Here is a 17,891-nt window from a genome sequence, read left to right as displayed (position 1 = left end):
CTTGTATCCCCTTGAGCATAGAAGATTAAGGGGTGATCTAATTGAGCTGTTTAAGCTGATTGAAGGAGTTGATAGGGTAGATCAAGAGAAATTATTTCCTCTTATGGGGGGAGTCCAGAACAAGGGGGGCGTAACCTCAAAATTAAAGCCAGGCCATTCAGGGGTGATGTCAAGAAGCACTTCTTCACACAAAGGGTTGTGGAAATCTGGAACTCTCTTCCCCCAAAAAGCTGTTGAGACTGGGGGCTCAAATAAAAATGTCAAAACTTGAAATTGATATATTTTTGTTTGGCAGATGTATTAAGGGTTACAAAACCAAGCAAGGTAGATGGAATTGTAGATCATCCATGATCTAATTGAATGGTGGAACAGGCTTGAGGAGCTGAATGGCTGCTGTTCTGATGATTGACACATCCATTCCGCTGATTTATGCATGCTCCGGTCCAGATTTTGCAACAGATGCAGACAACCTGGGTGATTGAGACAGGAAGAGGCTGTTCAGAGAATGTGTGAGCTACAGCACTTGGATGAGGAAGAACAGATACCAGGGCAAGCATGGATTGTGGGAGGTGAACCGTGGTGCCTCTCCAGTCCTTCAACCACTTCAAGTTCCTTCCCAAGAGCTGTGGATGGGATGTTCTGTTCTCTGTCTCCAAATCCCATTAAATTCATCCAGGAGGTCAGTACCTGTATTGTCTATGTTCCAGTAATTTACCAGGCAAGCATGATGGTTAAGGAATTAATTCAACTGTACCGAAACCTCTCACTAAATCCCTCAATCCCTTTTCTCCAGAAGTGCACAGAATTGTTTCTTGACCCTGTGTGTAATGTCCATTTTAATGTATTGAATATTCCTCCTGACTCTTGTTCCTAACTTCCTTGTGTTTAATTTGTGGTACTGGAACCCATCACAACCATCGTCTTCCATGCTGATAGTTTTCTTCCAGTTTTCCTCCCTTCCTGTATATTTTGAATCCCCCATTTAAAGCACTTTGCATTTCTTACACACAATTTACAGCACAGAAATGGACCATTTGGCCCAACTGGTCCATACTGGTGTTTATACTGCATATGGGCCTCCTCCCACCCCTCTTCTTGTAGCCCTATCATAGAAACATAGAAAATAGATGCAGGAGTAGGCCATTTGGCCCTTTGAGCCTGCACCACCATTCAATAAGATCATAGCTGATCATTCACCTCTGTATCCTTTTCCTGCTTTCTCTCCATACCCCTTGATCCCTTTAGCCCTAAGGGCCACATCTAACTCCCTCTTGAATATATCCAATGAACTGGCATCAACAAATCTCTGATAGGGAATTCCACAGGTTAACAACTCCTGAGTGAAGAAGTTTCTCCTCATCTCAGTCCTAAATGGCTTACCCCTTATCCTTAGACTTTGACTCCTGGTTCTGGACTTCCCCAACATTGGGAACATTCTTCCTGCATCTAACCTGTCCAGTCCTGTCAGAATTTTATATGTTTCTATGAGATCCCCTCTCATCCTTCTAAACTCCAGTGAATAAAGGCCCAATCAATTCAGTCTCTCCTCATATGTCAGTCCAGCCATCCTGGAAATCAGTCTGGTGAACCTTCGCTGCACACCCTCAATATCAAGAATGTCCTTCCTCAGATTAGGAAACCAAAACTGAACACAATATTCCAGGTGAGGCCTCACTAAGGCTCTGTACAACTGCAGTAAGACCTCCCTGCTAACATTCCTCCCTCAGCATAACATTCCTTTCTCCCTCTCCCTCAATTGTCTTATCTAGCTTCCCCTTACTGTTCTATATGATTTGCCTCAGCCACTCTGGTAGCGAGTTCCACATTCTCACCACTCACTGGGTAACGAAGTTTCTCCTGAATTCCCTATTGGATTTATTAGTGACTATCTTATATTTACGGCCCCTAGTTCTGGTCTCACACCAAGTGGAAACATCTTCTCTACGTCTACCCTATCTAACCCCTTCCTAATTTCAAAGACTGCTATCGGGTTACCCCTCAGCTGCCTCTGTCTTAAAGAGCCTCGGCCTGTTCAATCTTCCTCTACGTAGAATTTCATCTGCCACCTCACTGTTCAATTCCCAAGTATATTTGAATCTTATCCTGTTCAGCTTTGGTGTCTACCACCTTCGTTCGTTTTGTATCATCTAAAAAAAATTAGTCAGTGTGCATGTGACACCGAGCTCCAGATAATTTCTGAAGATATTAAACAACAGAGGTCCCAAACCTGACCCTATTTCTGCAGGGTACTGGTCTGTGAGAAGGGTATTGAAAGAGTTGAGTCTGGAGGTTCCACATTGGGTGGATGAAGGTTTCAGCAACAGGAAGGATAAGAATGGGACGGTAACAGGTGATGTGTTGGTGTGTACTGAATGTGGGTTTGAAGTGCAGATCAGGGTCTCGCAGGTCACCGAGGCTATGCACCATCAGAGGAGCGATGAGGGAGAGTGGCGGAGGTGCGGCGGAGCCACGCGAGATCGTGGTGGAGGTGTGGCAAATGAGGGTACGGGGCCCAGATTGGCCGAGGGCCCAGGGGCAGCACGGGCTTGCCCACACTGCGCTATGTGTGCACACTAGGTCCATGCAGCAGAGCAGGTCTCCAGTTGTCCTGGTTAACCCTTGCCGCTGGATAAAGACCGAGCTCTGTCGAGCCCGTGTGGTGGTTGGTGTGCAACGGCCACCACACATTAAAAAAAATCCACGCACAGGCATCTTCCACCCCTTTGATTGGAGTTCAGGACTGCAATATCGGGTCCTTCACTGAAATATCTGTGAACTTGTCTCTTTTGGTGTGGGAGCAAGTATTCCTTGATTGAGGGGCTGCCTATGATGATGGTATCTTTCTTTGCTTCAGATATTCATCCAATTGTTGCCTCAGCCATTCCCTGTTGACACAGCACTCCATGCTCCAAAGACATTTGTCCTAACCTCCTCCTTCTCTTAGTGACAAACTTAAATTGATCATTTGCAACACTTCCACCCCGAAACAGAGGTAGTAGGCTTTCCTTATTGACCCGAGAAAAACCCTTTTATAACTTGGATAAACCTCCAGTAAATGCCTGCTTGGATGGATCTTCTCTACTCCTCCCAGTGTCGAGACTCCTCACAACTGTAGTTTCCCATCCATCGTGGCATCCTCGTGGGTCTGTGTTGTAAATGTATAAATTAATGGTACTAAAATTACATTGGAGGCAGTTCAGAGAACGTTCACAACGTTCGCAGGATAGCACAGATGAATACGTGGCTTGAGCAGTGGTGCAGCAGGAAGGGATTCAAATTCGTGGGGCATTGGAACAGGTTCTGGGGGAGGTGGGACCAGTACAAACTGGACGGTCTGCACTTGGGCAGGAACGGAACCAATGTCCTAGGGGGAATGTTTGCTAGTGCTGTTGGTGAGGAGTTAAACTAATATGGCAGGGGGATGGGAACCAATACAGGGAGACAGAGGGAAACAAAAAAAAAGACAAAAATAAAAGACAGAAAAGAGATGAGTAAAAGTGGAGGGCAGAGAAACCAAAGGCAAGAAACAAAAAGGGCCACTGAATATAAAAGGGCTGCAGGAGGGGTAAAAACTAAAAATCATGGTTTAAAAACTAGGATTAAAACACTCTTACCTAAACGCACGCATTAGAAATAAAGTAAATGAGTTGACGGCACAAATCATTACAAATGGGTATGATTTGGTGGCCATTACAGAAACATGGTTGCAAGGTGGCCAAGACTGGGAATTAAACATACAGGGGTATCTGACGATTCAGAAAAATAGGCAAGAAGGGAAAGGAGGTGGGGTAGCTCTGTTAATAAGGGATGATATCAGGACAGTTGAGGGATGATATTGGCTCCAATGAACAAAATGTTAAATCATTGTGGGTGGAGATTAGAGATAGTAAGAGGAAAAAGTCACTGGTCGGCATAGTTTATAGGCTCCCAAATAATAACTTCATGGTGGGGCGGGCAATAATCAAGGGAATAATGGAGGCATGTGAAAAAGGAACGGCAGTAGTTATGGGGAATTTTAACCTACATATCGATTGATCAAATCGCAGGGGGTAGCCTGGAGGAGGAATTCATAGAATGCATACGGGATTGTTTCTTAGAACAGTATGTAACAGAGCCTACAAGGGAGCAAGCCATTTTGGATCTGATCCTGTGTTACGAGACAGGAAAAATAAACGATCTCCTCGTAAAAGATCCCCTCGGAATGAGTGATCACAATATGGTTGAATTTGTAATACAGATTTGAGGATGAGGAAGTTGTCAGAAACGAGCATACTATGCTTAAACAAAGGGGACTACAGTGGGATGAGGGCAGAGTTGGCTAAAGTAGACTGGAAAAACAGACTAAACGGTGGCACAATTGAGGAACATTGGAGGACTTTTAAGGAGCTCTTTCATAATGCGCAACAAAAATATATTCCAGTGAAAAGGAAGGGCGGCAAGAGAAGAGATAACCAGCCGTGGATAACCAAGGAAATAAAGGAAAGTATCAAATCAAAGACCAATGCGTATAAGGTGGCCAAGGTTAGTGGGAAACTAGAGGATTGGGAACATTTTAAGCAACAGCAAAGAATGACTAAGAAAGCAATAAAGAAAGGGAAGATAGATTACAAAGGTAAACTTGCGCAAAACATAAAAACAGATAGTAAAAGCTTTTACAGATATATAAAACGGAAAAGAGTGACTAAAGTAAATGTTGGTCCCTTTAGAAGATGAAAAGGGGGATTTAATAATGGGAAATGTGGAGATGGCCGAGACCTTAAACAGTGGAAGACACAAAAACTATGCCAAAAATTGCTGGTCATAGGAATGTGGGAAGGGAGGACCTTGAGATGATCACTATCACTAGGGAGGTAGTGCTGGACAGACTAATGGGACTGAAGGTAGACAAGTCCCCTGGTCCTGATGAAATGCATCCCAGGGTATTAAAAGAGATGGCGGAAGTTATAGCAGATGCATTTGTTATAATCTACCAAAATTCTCTGGACTCTGGGGATGTACCAGCGGATTGGAGAGCAGCTAATGTAACGCCTCTGTTTTAAAAAAGGGGGCAGGCAAAAGGCAGGTAACTATAGGCCGGTTAGTTTAACATCTGTAGTGGGGAAAACGCTTGAAACTATCATTTAAGGAAGAAATAGTGGGACATCTGGATAGGAATAGTGCAATCAAGCAGACGCAGCATGGATTCATGAAAGGGAAATCATGTTTAACTAACTTACTGGAATTCTTTGAGGATATAACGAGCATGGTGGATAGAGGTATACCGATGGATGTGGTGTATTTAGATTTCCAAAAGGCATTTGATAAGGTGCCACACAAGGTTACTGCAGAAGATAAAGGTACGCGGAGTCAGAGGAAATGTAATAGCATGGATAGAGAATTGGCTGGCGAACAGAAAGCAGAGAGTCGGGATAAATGGGTCCTTTTCCGGTTGGAAATCAGTGGTTAGTGGTGTGCCACAGGGATCAGTACTGGGACCACAACTGTTTACAATATACATAGATGACCTAGAAGAGGGGACAGAGTGTAGTGCAACAAAATTTGCAGATGACACTAAGATTAGTGGGAAAGCGGGTTGTGTAGAGGACTCAGGCTGCAAGGAGATTTGGATAGGTTAAGCGAATGGGCTAAGGTTTGGCAGATGGAATACAATGTCGGAAAGTGTGAGGTCATCCACCTTGGGGGGGAAAAAAAACAGTAAAAGGGAATATTATTTGAATGGGGAGAAATTACAACATGCTGTGGTGCAGAGGGACCTGGGGGTCCTTGTGCATGAAACTCTTTCCTTGTGCATGAAACTCTTTTTGGAGTTCACCTGCAAAACATAAAACATTAAACTGTGCCACCCGACCTGGATGACACACCAGACATTTACAAGGCCTTTTTTTTTTTGGTCCTTGTGCATGAAACCCCAAAAGGTTAGTTTGCAGGTGCAGCAGGTAATCAGGAAGGCAAATGGAATATTGGCCTTCATTGGGAAAGGGATGGAGTACAAAAGCAGGGAAGTGTTGCTGCAACTGTATAAGGTATTGGTAAGGCCGCACCTGGAGTACTGCGTGCAGTTTTGGTCACCTTACTTAAGGATATACTAGCTTTGGAAGGGGTACAGAGACGATTCACTCGGCTGATTCGAGAAATGAGGGGGTTACCTTATGATGATAGATTGAGTAGACTGGGTCTTTACTCCTTGGACTTCAGAAGGATGAGGGGTGATCTTATAGAAACATTTAAAATCATGAAAGGGATAGACAAGATAGAGGCAGAGAGGTTGTTTCCATTGGTGGGGGAGACTAGAACTAGGGGGCACAGCCTCAAAATACGGAGGGGCCAATTTAAAACCGAGTTGAGAAAGAATTTCTTCTCCGAGGGTTGTGAATCTGTGGAATTCTCTGCCCAAGGAAGCAGTTGAGGCTGGCTCATTGAATGTTTTCAAGTCAAAGATAGATAGATTTTAAGCAATAAGGGAATTAAGGGTTACGGGGAGAGGGCGGGTAAGTGGAGCTGAGTCCACGACCAGATCAGCCATGATCTTCTTGAATGGCGGAGCAGGCTCGATGGCCTACTCCTGTTCCTAATTCTTATGTTCTTATGTTGATTCTGGAGATGAGGGGGTTGATTTATGAAGATAGGTTGGGTCTATACACATTGGCATTCAGAAGAATGAGAGGTGATCTTATCAAAACATATAAGATAATGAGGGAGCTCGACAAGGTGGATGCAGAGAGGATATTTCCATTCATAGGGGAAATTAAAACTAGGGGACATAGTTGTATCATTATTTTATATAACTGTATCCTAACATGCTATACATGACTAATAAGATATGACCTGTAACCACCAGCATACCTTACCACCAGGGGTGCACTTGCAAGAGACAGGTATATAAGGACAGGTCTCAGGCAAGTGCAGCATTCCAGAGCTGTGAAATAAAGGTGCAGGTCCAGAGTGACCTTAACTTCACTACATGCCTCGTGTGAATCTACTGAGGGGACAGGACTTTACAATAGTCTTAGAATAAGGAGCCACCCATTTAAAACTGAAATGAAGAGAAATTTCTTCTGAGGGCTGTAAATCTGTGGAATTCTCTGCCCCAGAGAACTGTGGAGGCTGGGTCATTGAGTAAATTTAAGGTGGAGATAGACAGATAGATGTTTGAGCGATTTATGGGAGTAAAGGGCTATGGGGAGTGGGCAGGGAAGTGGAGCTGAGTCCATGATCAGATCAACCATGATCTTATTGAATGGCAGAGTAGGCTCGAGGGGCCAAATGTCCTACTCCTGCTCCTATTTCTTATATTCTTAAGATGCTGTATATGGCATTGTACAGTGTTGTATATTTAAGTCGAGTGTTTGAGTCCTGTGTATATCTTGCACTGTGCGCCTGACTGCACTGTACTGCACACCTGGTTGCACCCTCTTTTGTGCGATTATGTGCCACTGCATTAATATGTCTCTTTGCATCTAAGGAGGGGAGAATCATGGGCCAGAGTGCAGAGTTATGATGAAGGCCAGCAAGTTCACCTCAGTGTTGCTAATGTTAGAACCAGTCATTTATCGTACAGAAGAAGCCCATTTGGCTCATTCTGATTGTGGCAGCTTTCCTACGTATCGATACACAGCGGGCCATACATTGCGAGCTCGCTGGGTGCGTTTCCTATATATCTGATCGCACCGTGTTTTTTTTAAAAGTGTCAAGCATGTTGGTGTGGAACTGGAATCATGTGTAGGCCGACCTGGGTAAAGACGGCAGGTTCCATTCTGTAAAGGGCCCAAGTGAACCAGTTGGGTTTCTAAATGACAATCTGACCGCTTGCTTCATGGTGACTTTTACTGGCATCAGCTCATTTGCAGATCTCAGCGCGCTGGGCCTGGTTGCTCCATGTCAGATTGCATGGGGCTCTGATGCTGTATTTCCCATTGACCGGACTCTGGTAATCTGTCTCTGTCACTGTGCATTACTGCAATGTTGTTTTGTCTGATTGCACTCAGTGTTTTGGTGCTATTATGTTCAGAATAACTCCAAGACTGTGTTGTAAGCTCAAACCATTGTGACCTTGGTCTCTTTTTTTTAATGTAATGAGACGTTAAACCGAAGCCCCAACTGCTCTCTCGGGTGGACGTAAAAGATCCCATCGGAACTATATCGAAGAGGAGCAGGGGTATTCTCCCCGATGTCCTGGCCAGTATTTATCCCTCAATCAACATCACTAAAACAGATTATCTGGTCATTATCACATTGCTGTTTGTGGGAGGTGCTGTGTGCAAATTGCCTGCTGCGTTTTCCACATTACAACAGTGACTACGCTTCAAAAGTACTTCATTGGCTGGAAAATGCTTTGGGGGTTCCATAGACTGTGAAAGGCACTAAATAAATACCAGTCTTTCATTCTTTATGTCCGGATGCACTGTGCTCCGTGTCCGACTGCACTATGCCATTGTCTCCAATTGCATCCTACTGTCTGACTGCACCAATGTTACTCTACATTTCATTAACATAATAGTAGGCCATTCGGCCCCTCGAGCCTGCTCTGCCATTCAATAAGATCATGGCTGATCTTGTGCTTCAACACTTTCCTGCATTATCCCCATATTCCTTGATTCCTTTAATATCTCTGCATCTGCCCTGCTGTCTGTGACTGTGACCAGAAAAGTCAAGGCACTAGGGGCAGCAAGGGCCAGCCCACACTGCGATATGTGTGCACACTGGGTCTGTGCAGCAGAGCTGGTCTCCAGTCGTCTTGGTCAATCCTTGCCACTGGACCAAGACCTAGCTCTGTCAAGCCCGTGTGGTGGCTGGTGTGTAACGGCCACCACAGGTTAAAAATCCACGCGCATGCATTTTCCACCCTTCTTTTCAGGACCTGGAATATTAGGTCCTTCATTGAAACACCTGTGAACTCATCCCTTTTGGTGTGGAAGCAAGTCAGCCTCGATACATACACCAAGTCCCATTCACCCATCACCCCTTCTGCTCGCTAACCAAAATTGGAATGCAGTCCGGCAACGCCTCGATTTTTCAAATTCTCATTCTTCTTTTCAAATTGTACCATGGCCTTGTCCTTCCCCATCTCTGGAATCTCCTCCAGCCCTGCAAACCTCTGAGATCTCTGCACTCATCCAAATCAGATTTCTTAGGCATCCCTGATTTGATCACCAATAATTTTATCGAGGGTCCGCCTAAAAAGACTGCACCAATGTCACTCTGCATTGCCCCAGTATCTCTACCCTGCTGCTTGTGACTGCACTGTCACTCTCCATTGCCCTGCTGTCTGTGACTGCACCAATGTCACTCTCCATTGCCCTTCTGTCTGTGACTGCACCAATGTCGCTCTCCATTGCCCTGCTGCCTGTGATTGCACAAATGTCACTCTGCATTACCCCAGTATCTCTGCCCTGCTGTCACTCTCCATTGCCCTTCTGTCTGTGACTGCACCAATGTCACTCTGCATTACCCCAGTATCTCTGCCCTGCTGTCTGTGACTGCACCAATGTCACTCTCCATTGCCCTGCTGTCTGTGACTGCACCAATGTCACTCTCCATTGCCCTTCTGTCTGTGACTGCACCAATGTCACTCTGCATTGCCCCAGTGTGTCTGCACCATTGCAATGTCACACTGTGCCTGCGGGGGGCGCTTTGTGCGCGCGGCACGAGCTGTGCGTGATGACGCAGGGCACAGGACGCAGGGCGACGGAGCGCGATGGCGGTTGACGCTCCGATGGCGAACGCGATGCGGCTCCGGAACCAGCTGCAGACCGTCTACAAACTCGACCCGCTTCGGAACGAGGTGCTGACGGGAGGGTGGCGGTGGCGGGGGGAGCCTGTGCGGGGTAAACGTTACACAGTCTCCGGCCAGCGGAGGCCGATCGCCCAGATCCGCTCCGCACGGCTCCGTGAAGGAGGGCAGTCCGGCCCCTGGGACACCGCGCGTGCGCCGTTACCTGGGCAACTCTGCGTGTGGCCGGCGGGCCGCGCATGCACCTGGACTTCACGCCGGCAACCCTGCACATGCGCCTTGAGCAGCATGCCTCTTGTTGGCGACAATGCGCATGCGGCTTCTTGGCAGTGCCGCTGTTTAATTCCAATTGTTTGGTTTATCCAACAACAAATACACAGCCTAAGCTAGTGTGGGTCCTAGGAACCATCTTACTGATTTTAAAAAAAACTTTATGCCCCCTTTTTCTAGCATAAATTCCTGTGCCCAGATATATAATGCCAATTGCCTATGTCAACAGGTCACGCTGTAATTACATAATTCTGCCACTGTTGGCGCTGCAGCATCTCCACTGCGAATGTGTAATTAGAATCAAAGAATGGTTACAGCACAGAAGGAGGCCATTCGGCCCATCGAGCCCGTGCCAATCCTCATCATCATCAGAGGAACCGAGGATGACTTGCTTCCATGTCAAAAAGTTCACAGGTGTTTCAATGATGGACCTAAAAATTCCAGGTCCAAACTAAATCCTGAAAGGTGGAAGATGCCTGTGCGTGGATTTTTTTAACGCGTGGTGGCCGTTGCACACCAGCCACCACACGGGCTTGACAGAGCTAGTTTTTGGTCCAGTAGCAAGGATTAACCAAGACAACTGGAGACCAGATCTGCTGCAAGGACCTAGTGCGCTCACATATCGCAGTGTGGGCTGACCCGTGCTTTCCCTGGGCCCTCGCCTCTTCTGGGCCCCGAACTCTCGCCTCTCCTGGGCTCCGATCACGTCCCTCTACAATCTCTCGCCGCTCCTTTGTCCTGACCCCGCTGCTCCAGCAGTACCTGCCCACGCTCCAATCATCGACCTGGAACTTGGTGACGTCCCTTTTCACTGCCGTTGCTCTCCTGCTCCAGCACGTGCTGCTCCCTGGCGTGGTACGCTGCCATGCTGCTCCTTCTGCTCCCCGGCCTACTTCGATGGGGGTCATTCAGACTGCTGGGCTAGGCTGCCACGCTGCTCCTTCCGCTCCGATGGTGCTATCAGACTGTCTTACACTCCTTTTCCCGAAAGTCACCTAATGTCTCTATATGGCTCTTTCGCATGTTCCTTTACTAATTACTCAATTTCTATGTCCCGTCTTTGCTAAAGCCCAGCAAGATACGTGCTCCGCATCGGCTCTCTGCAACATAGTGGGAATGTATAATTAGAATCTTAGAATGGTTACAGCACAGAAGGAGGCCATGAGGTTCTCTGCAAGGGCACCTCAACTTCTCCCCCTCCCCCGCCCTTTCCCTGTAGCCCTGCAAATTTTTTTCCTTCAGGTACTTATCCATTTCCCTTTTTGAAAGCCACGATTGAGTCAGCCTCCACCAAGTTTGCAGATGACACTAAGCTGGGTGGCGGTGTGAGCTATGAGGAGGATGCTAAGAGTCTGCAGGGTGACTTGGGCAGGTTAGGTGAGTGGGCAAATACATGGCAGATGCAGTATAATGTGGATAAATGTGAGGTTATCCACTTTGGGGGCAAAAACACGAAGGCAGAATATTATCTGAATGGCGGCAGATTAGGAAAAGGGGAGGTGCAACGAGACCTGGGTATCATGGTACATCAGTCATTGAAAGCTGGCATGCAGGTACAGCAGGCGGTGAAGGCAAATGGTATGTTACATAAGAACAAAAGAATTAGGAACAGGAGTAGGCCATCTAGCCCCTCGAGCCTGCTCCGCCATTCAAAAAGATCATGGCTGATCTGGCCGTGGACTCAGCTCCACTTACCCGCCTGCTCCCCATAACCCTTAATTCCCTTGTTGGCCTTCATAGCGAGGGGATTTGAGTATAGGAGCAGGGAGGTCTTACTGCAGTTGTACAGGGCCTTGGTGAGGCCTCACCTGGAATATTGTGTTCACTTTTGGTCTCCTAATCTGAGGAAGGATGTTCTTGCTATTGAGGGAGTGCAGCGAAGATTCACCAGACTGATTCCTGGGATGGCAGGACTGACATATGAGAAGAGATTGGATTGAGTGGGCCTGTGTTCACTGGAGTTTAGAAGGATGAGAGGGGATCTCATAGAAACATGTAAAATTCTGACGGGACTGGACAGGTTAGCTGCAGGAAGAATGTTCCCGATGTTGGGGAAGTCCAGAACCAGGGGACATAGTCTAAGGATAAGGGGTAGGCCATTTAGGACTGAGATGAGGCTAAACTTCTTCACTCAGAGAGTTGTTAACCTGTGGAATTCCCTGCCGCAGAGAGTTGTTGATGCCAGTTCATTGGATATATTCAAGAGGGCGTTAGATGTGGCCCTTGGGGCTAAAGGGATCAAGGGGTATGGAGAGAAAGCAGGAAAGGGGTACTGAGGTGAATGATCAGCCATGATCTTATTGAATGGTGGTGCAGGATCGAAGGGCCAAATGGCCTACTCCTGCACCTCTTTTTTTAATGTTTCTATGTTTCTACCCTTTCAGACCGTGCATTCCAGATCCTAACCACTCGCTGCATCAAAAAGTTTTTCCTCATGTCGCCTTTGGTTCTTCTGCCAATCGCCTTAAATCTGTGTCGTCTGGTTCTCGACACTTCTGCCAATGGGAACAGTTTCTACTCTGTCTAGACCCCTCATGATGTTGAATTGTGGCAAGGAATAGGATTCAGCCCGATCTGCCGTTCCAAATCTTAGATCATGCCTGATCTATACCTTAACTCCATCTGCCCACCGTAGTTCCGTATCCCTTAATACCCTTGCCTAATAAAAGTATTTCAATCTCAGTTTTGAAATTTTTTGTTTCCCGCCGCCCCCAGTCTCAACAGCTTTTTGAGGACAGATTTCCATTCATCATAGACGGTCCCTCGAAATCGAGGAAGACTTGCTTCCACTCTAAAAGTGAGTTCTCAGGTGACTGTACAGTCCAATATGGGAATTACAGTCTCTGTCACAGGTGGGACAGACAATGGTTGAAGGAAAGGGTGGGTGGGGAGTCTGGTTTGCTGTACGCTTCTTCCGCTGCCTGCGCTTGTTTTCTGCATGCTCTCAGCGACGAGACACGAGATGCTCAGTGCCCTCCCGGATGCTCTTTGGGCGGTCGTGGGCCAGAGATTCCCAGGTGTCGGTGGGGATTTTGCACTTTATCAGGGAGGCTTTGAGGGTGTCCTTGAAACGTTTCCTCTGCCCATCTGGGGCTCGCTTCTCGTGTAGGAGTTCAAGTAGAGCTGCTTGCTTTGGGAGTCTTGTGTCGGGCATGCGGACGATGTGGCCCTGCCCAACGGAGCTGGTCGAGTGTGGTCAGTGCTTCGATGCTGGGGATGTTGGCCTGAGTGACAACACTGATGTTGGTGCGTCTGTCCTCCCAGGAGATTTGCGGGATCTTGCGGAGGCAGCGTTGGTGGTACTTCTCCAGCGCTTTGAGATATTCAAAAGGGAGTTAGCTGAAGTCCTTACTACTAGGGGGACCAAGGGGTATGGCGCGAAAGCAGGAATGGGGTACTGAAGTTGCATGTTCAGCCATGAACTCATTGAATGGCGGTGCAGGCTAGAAGGGCCGAATGGCCTACTCCTGCACCTATTTTTCTATGTTTCTATGTCTGCTGTATATGGTCCACGTCTCTGAGCTGTAGACCATATGCATTCCCAGTAAAGAAGTGACTTCTGACATCATCCCTGGCTCTCATTTTAGGTTTATGCCCTCTTGTTCTGCACTCCCTCATCAGAGAAAATTGTTTCCCACTCTCTACCCTATCATATCCTTCAGTCATTATCACCTCAATTAGATCAGCCCTAAAATTCTATACTTCAAGAATACAAGCCTCGTCTATGCAACCTGTCCTCATAATTTAACCCTTTTTGCCCCGATATCAGTCTGGTGAATCTGATAAGTGTTTATAGGCAGTCTCAATTATAAATGTGGAGATAGGAATTTATAACAGAAATCCCCTGGACCTGATGGCTTGCATCCTAGGGTCTTAAGAGAAGTAGCGGCAGGGATTGTGGATGCATTGGTTGTAATTTACCAAAATTCTGTAGATTCTGGGGAGGTCCCAGCAAATTGGAAAACTTAAAATGTAACGCCCCTATTTTAAAAAAAAAAAAAAGGAGGCAGACAAAAAGCAGGAAACTATAGACCAGTTAGTCTAACATCTGTGGTTGGGAAAATGTTGGAGTCCATTATTAAAGAAGCAGTAGCAGGACATTTGGAAAAGCAAAATTCGGTCAGGTAGAGTCAGCATGGATTTATGAAGGGGAAGTCACGTTTGACAAATTTGCTGGAGTTCTTTGAGGATGTAACGAACAGGGTGGATAAAGGGAACCAGTGGATGTGGTGTATTTGGACTTCCAGAAGGCATTAGACAAGGTGCCACATAAAAGGTTACTGCACAAGATAAAAGCTCACAGGGTTGGGGATAATATATTAGCGTGGATTGAGGATTGGCGAACTAACAAAGAACAGAGAGTCGGGATAAATGATTCATTCTCTGGTTGGCAACCAGTAACTAGTGGGGTGCCTCAGGGATCAGTGCTGGGACCCCAACTATTTACAATCTATATTAACGACTTGGATGAAGGGACTGAGTGTAACATAGCCAAGTTTGCTAATGATACAAAGATGGGATGAAAAGCAATGGGTGAGGAGGACACGAAAAATCTGCAGAAGGACATAGACAGGCTAAGTGAGTGGGCAAACATTTGGCAGATGGAGTATAATGTCGGAAAGTGTGAGGTTATGCACTTTGGCAGAAAAAAAATCAAAGAGCAAGTTATTATTTAAATGGAGAAAGATTGCAAAGTGCCGCAGTACAGCAGGACCTGGGGGCATGAAACACAAAAGGATAGTATGTAGGTACAGCAAGTGATCAGGAAGGCCAATGGTATCTTGGCCTTTATTTCAAAGGGGATGGAGTATAAAAGCAGGGAAGTCTTGCTGCAGCTATACAAGGTATTGGTGAGGCCACACCTGGAATACTGTATACAGTTTTGGTTTTCATATTTACGAAAGGATATACTTGCTTTGAAGGCAGTTCAGAGAAGGTTCACTAGGTTGATCCCAGAGATGAGGGGGTTGACTTATGAGGAAAGGTTGAGTAGGTTTGGCCTCCACTCATTGGAATTCAGAAGAATGAGAGATGATCTTATCGAAATGTTTAAGATCATGAGGGGGGCTTGACAAGGTGGATGCAGAGAGGATGTTTCCACTGATGGGGGAGACTCGAACTAGAGAGCATGATCATAGAATAAGGGGCCGCCCATTTAAAACTGAGATGAGAAAAATTTCTTCTCTGAGGATTGTACATCTGTGGAATTCGCTGCCTCAGAGCTGTGGAAGCTGAGACATTGAATAAGTTTAAGACAGAAATAGACAGTTTCTTAAACGATAAGGGGTGATGGGGAGCAGGCAGGGAAGTGGAGCTGAGTCCATGATCAGATCAGCCATGATATTGAATGGCGGAGCAGGCTTGAGGGGCCGTATGGCCTACTCCTGCTCCTATTTCTTATGTTCTTAAGAAAGCCCTCCCCCACCCCACTGTCCTTTTAGGGAAGAAAACCTTCTAGCCTATATGTGATTTTAAAAAAAATTGTTCCTGGGATGTGGGCGTCACTGGCAAGGCCGGCATTTATTGCCCATCCCTAATTGTCCCTTGAGAAGGTGGTGGTGAGCTGCCTTCTTGAACCGCTGCAGTCCGTGAAGGTGCTTTCACAGTGCTGTCCGGGAGGGAGTTCCAGGATTTTGACCCAGCGACGATGAAGGAACGGCCGATATATTTCCAAGTCAGGATGGGTGTGACTTTGAGGGGAACTTGGAGGTTGCGGTGTTCCCATGCACCTGCTGCCCTTGCCCTTCGAGGTGGTAGGTGTCGCGGGTTTGGGAGGTGCTGCCGAAGAAGTGCTAATGACTCCAGTCACACACTAACGCGGTTGACTTTTAGCTTCCCTCCAAAGCGGCCTAGCAAACCACTTGGTTGTACCAGCAGCTTCTCGGCAGCTAGGGTTGGGCAATAAATGCCGGCCTTGCCAACGATGCTTGTTTTACATATGTAAGCCTGCAAATACCTTGTGTAGCCACCAGAGGGCTCATCCCCTGGAGTTCCAAGGAATCCCACAATCCCTTGGGTGCATAGGTACTTAAGGAGGCCTCACAGGGTGGAAAGACACTCTGGAGATCTGCAATAAAAGACTACGGTCACACTTTACTTTGAGCTCACAGTATCTAATCAGACTCTTCATTCATACATAATAATGTCCACATCCTGAGAATGAATAAAATAGTTACTTTGGCTGTTACTTTCACATCGCTGACCTGAAAAACATCACTTGATTTTCCCTAGAAGGTCTGTAGCCAGAACGGTAAAGACACGAGCATGAATGTGTGAGATTTACGGCACAGAAGGAGGCTGTTTGGCCCATCATGTCAGTGCCAGAGTTGTACATGTTCGTTCCAGTGATGCTGTCTGTCTTTGAAAATACACTAGAGGCATCATTCAACAGAACCTTTTCTATTGGAAAATAGATGCTGTATTGAGGAGGAGTTGAGAGGGGTATTTTTGGTGTTGCAGGCAGTTTACTGACTGAATTGAAAACTTTTATTCTTGTGGGTCTTATGAGAGTTTTCGGTTTCCGCTGCCCTCACTCACAGGGGTACAGCTCCATGGATGCAGGGTTCCCTCCCCGCGAACTCACTGTTGAGTGTCAGACTTCATCGTCGAGTGTTGCTGGACTATTTGACTGTGGAGGGCATCGCAGTTGTGCTGATTTCTCCCCTGTATCCTGAAGGCCCTGCCTCATGCTGGGGTGCGGCTCCATGGGTTCCCTCTGGTACCGAGCCCAGACTGATTCCCGGGATGGCAGGACTGACATATGAGGAAAGACTGGATCGACTGGGCCTGTATTCACTGGAGATTAGAAGGAAGAGAGGGGATCTCATAGAAACATATAAAATTCTGACGGAACTGGACAGGTTAGATGCAGGAAGAATGTTCCCGATGTTGGGGAAGTCCAGAACCAGGGGACATAGTCTAAGGATAAGTGGTAAGCCATTTAGGACTGAGATGAGGAGAAACTTCTTCACTCAGAGAGTTGTGAACCTGTGGAATTCCCTACCGCAGAGAGTTGTTGATGCCAGTTCATTGGATCTATTCAAGAGGGAGTTAGATATGGCCCTTAGGGCTAAAGGGATCAAGGGGTATGGAGAGAAAGCAGGAAAGGGTTACTGAGGTGAATGATCAGCCATGATCTTATTGAATGGCGGTGCAGGCTCGAAGGGCCGAATAGCCTACTCCTGCACCTATTTTCTATGTTTCAACTGGTTATTCCTTGCATGTGAGTCTAGATTGTGAGGGTTGGCAAGCTTTTTCCCCACATCCAGCTGTGCTGGATTCTACCTCGCCTGACATCCACTGACAGCAGGATGCCTCGCCCTATCCTAACCTAACTGCTGTTTCCAGCTGTGGCACACTCATCACCACTCTGATCTGTGGTGCAGTAGACTGGTACATAAGAACATAAGAAATAGGAGCAGGCCTCGGCCATTTGGCCCCTCGAGCCTGCTCCGCCATTCAATAAGATCATGGCTGATCTGATCATGGACTCAGCTCCACTTCCCTGCCCGCTTCCCATAACCCTTAACTCCCTTATCGCTCAAAAATCTGTCTATCTCCACCTTAAATATATTCAATGACCCAGCCTCCACAGCTCTCTGGGGCAGAGAATTCCACAGATTTACAACCCTCTGAGAGAAGAATTTCCTCCTCATCTCCGTTTTAAATGGGCGGCCCCTTACTCTGAGTCTATGCCCCCTAGTTCTAGATTCCCCCACGAGGGGAAACATCCTCTCTGCATCTACCCTGTCAAGCCCCCTCATAATCTTATTCGTTTCGATAAGATCACCTCTCGTTCTTCTAAACTCCAATGAATATAAGCCCAGCTGTACAGCACAGAAGACGGCCATTCGGTCCCTCCCGTTTCCTGGCACAAGGCCCTGCTGAGGGT

General features: G+C 46.8%; 1 protein-coding gene across 2 annotated transcripts in view; it reads left to right on the top strand.

Annotated features, from left to right (window-relative positions):
• The first annotated feature begins 540 nt into the window (after positions 1-540).
• The window catches only part of pcgf1 (polycomb group ring finger 1), a 69,707-nt gene continuing 52,356 nt past the window's right edge, over positions 541-17,891 (top strand). The window contains exon 1 of one of the 2 annotated variants that reach the window (XM_070866785.1): positions 541-679. In XM_070866785.1, coding sequence (XP_070722886.1) covers positions 635-679 — 45 coding nt within the window. In that variant the 5' untranslated portion in view covers positions 541-634. Of the gene's footprint in view, positions 680-9,671; positions 9,782-17,891 lie in introns of those variants that run through there. The other variant, XM_070866784.1, reaches the window with a different exon arrangement.

Source organism: Pristiophorus japonicus, chromosome 2, assembly GCF_044704955.1.
Source record: "Pristiophorus japonicus isolate sPriJap1 chromosome 2, sPriJap1.hap1, whole genome shotgun sequence".
Taxonomy (NCBI): Eukaryota; Metazoa; Chordata; class Chondrichthyes; family Pristiophoridae; genus Pristiophorus; species Pristiophorus japonicus.
The sequence above is the reverse complement of the archived record's forward strand: the minus strand, read 5'-3'. Positions and strand labels throughout refer to the sequence as shown.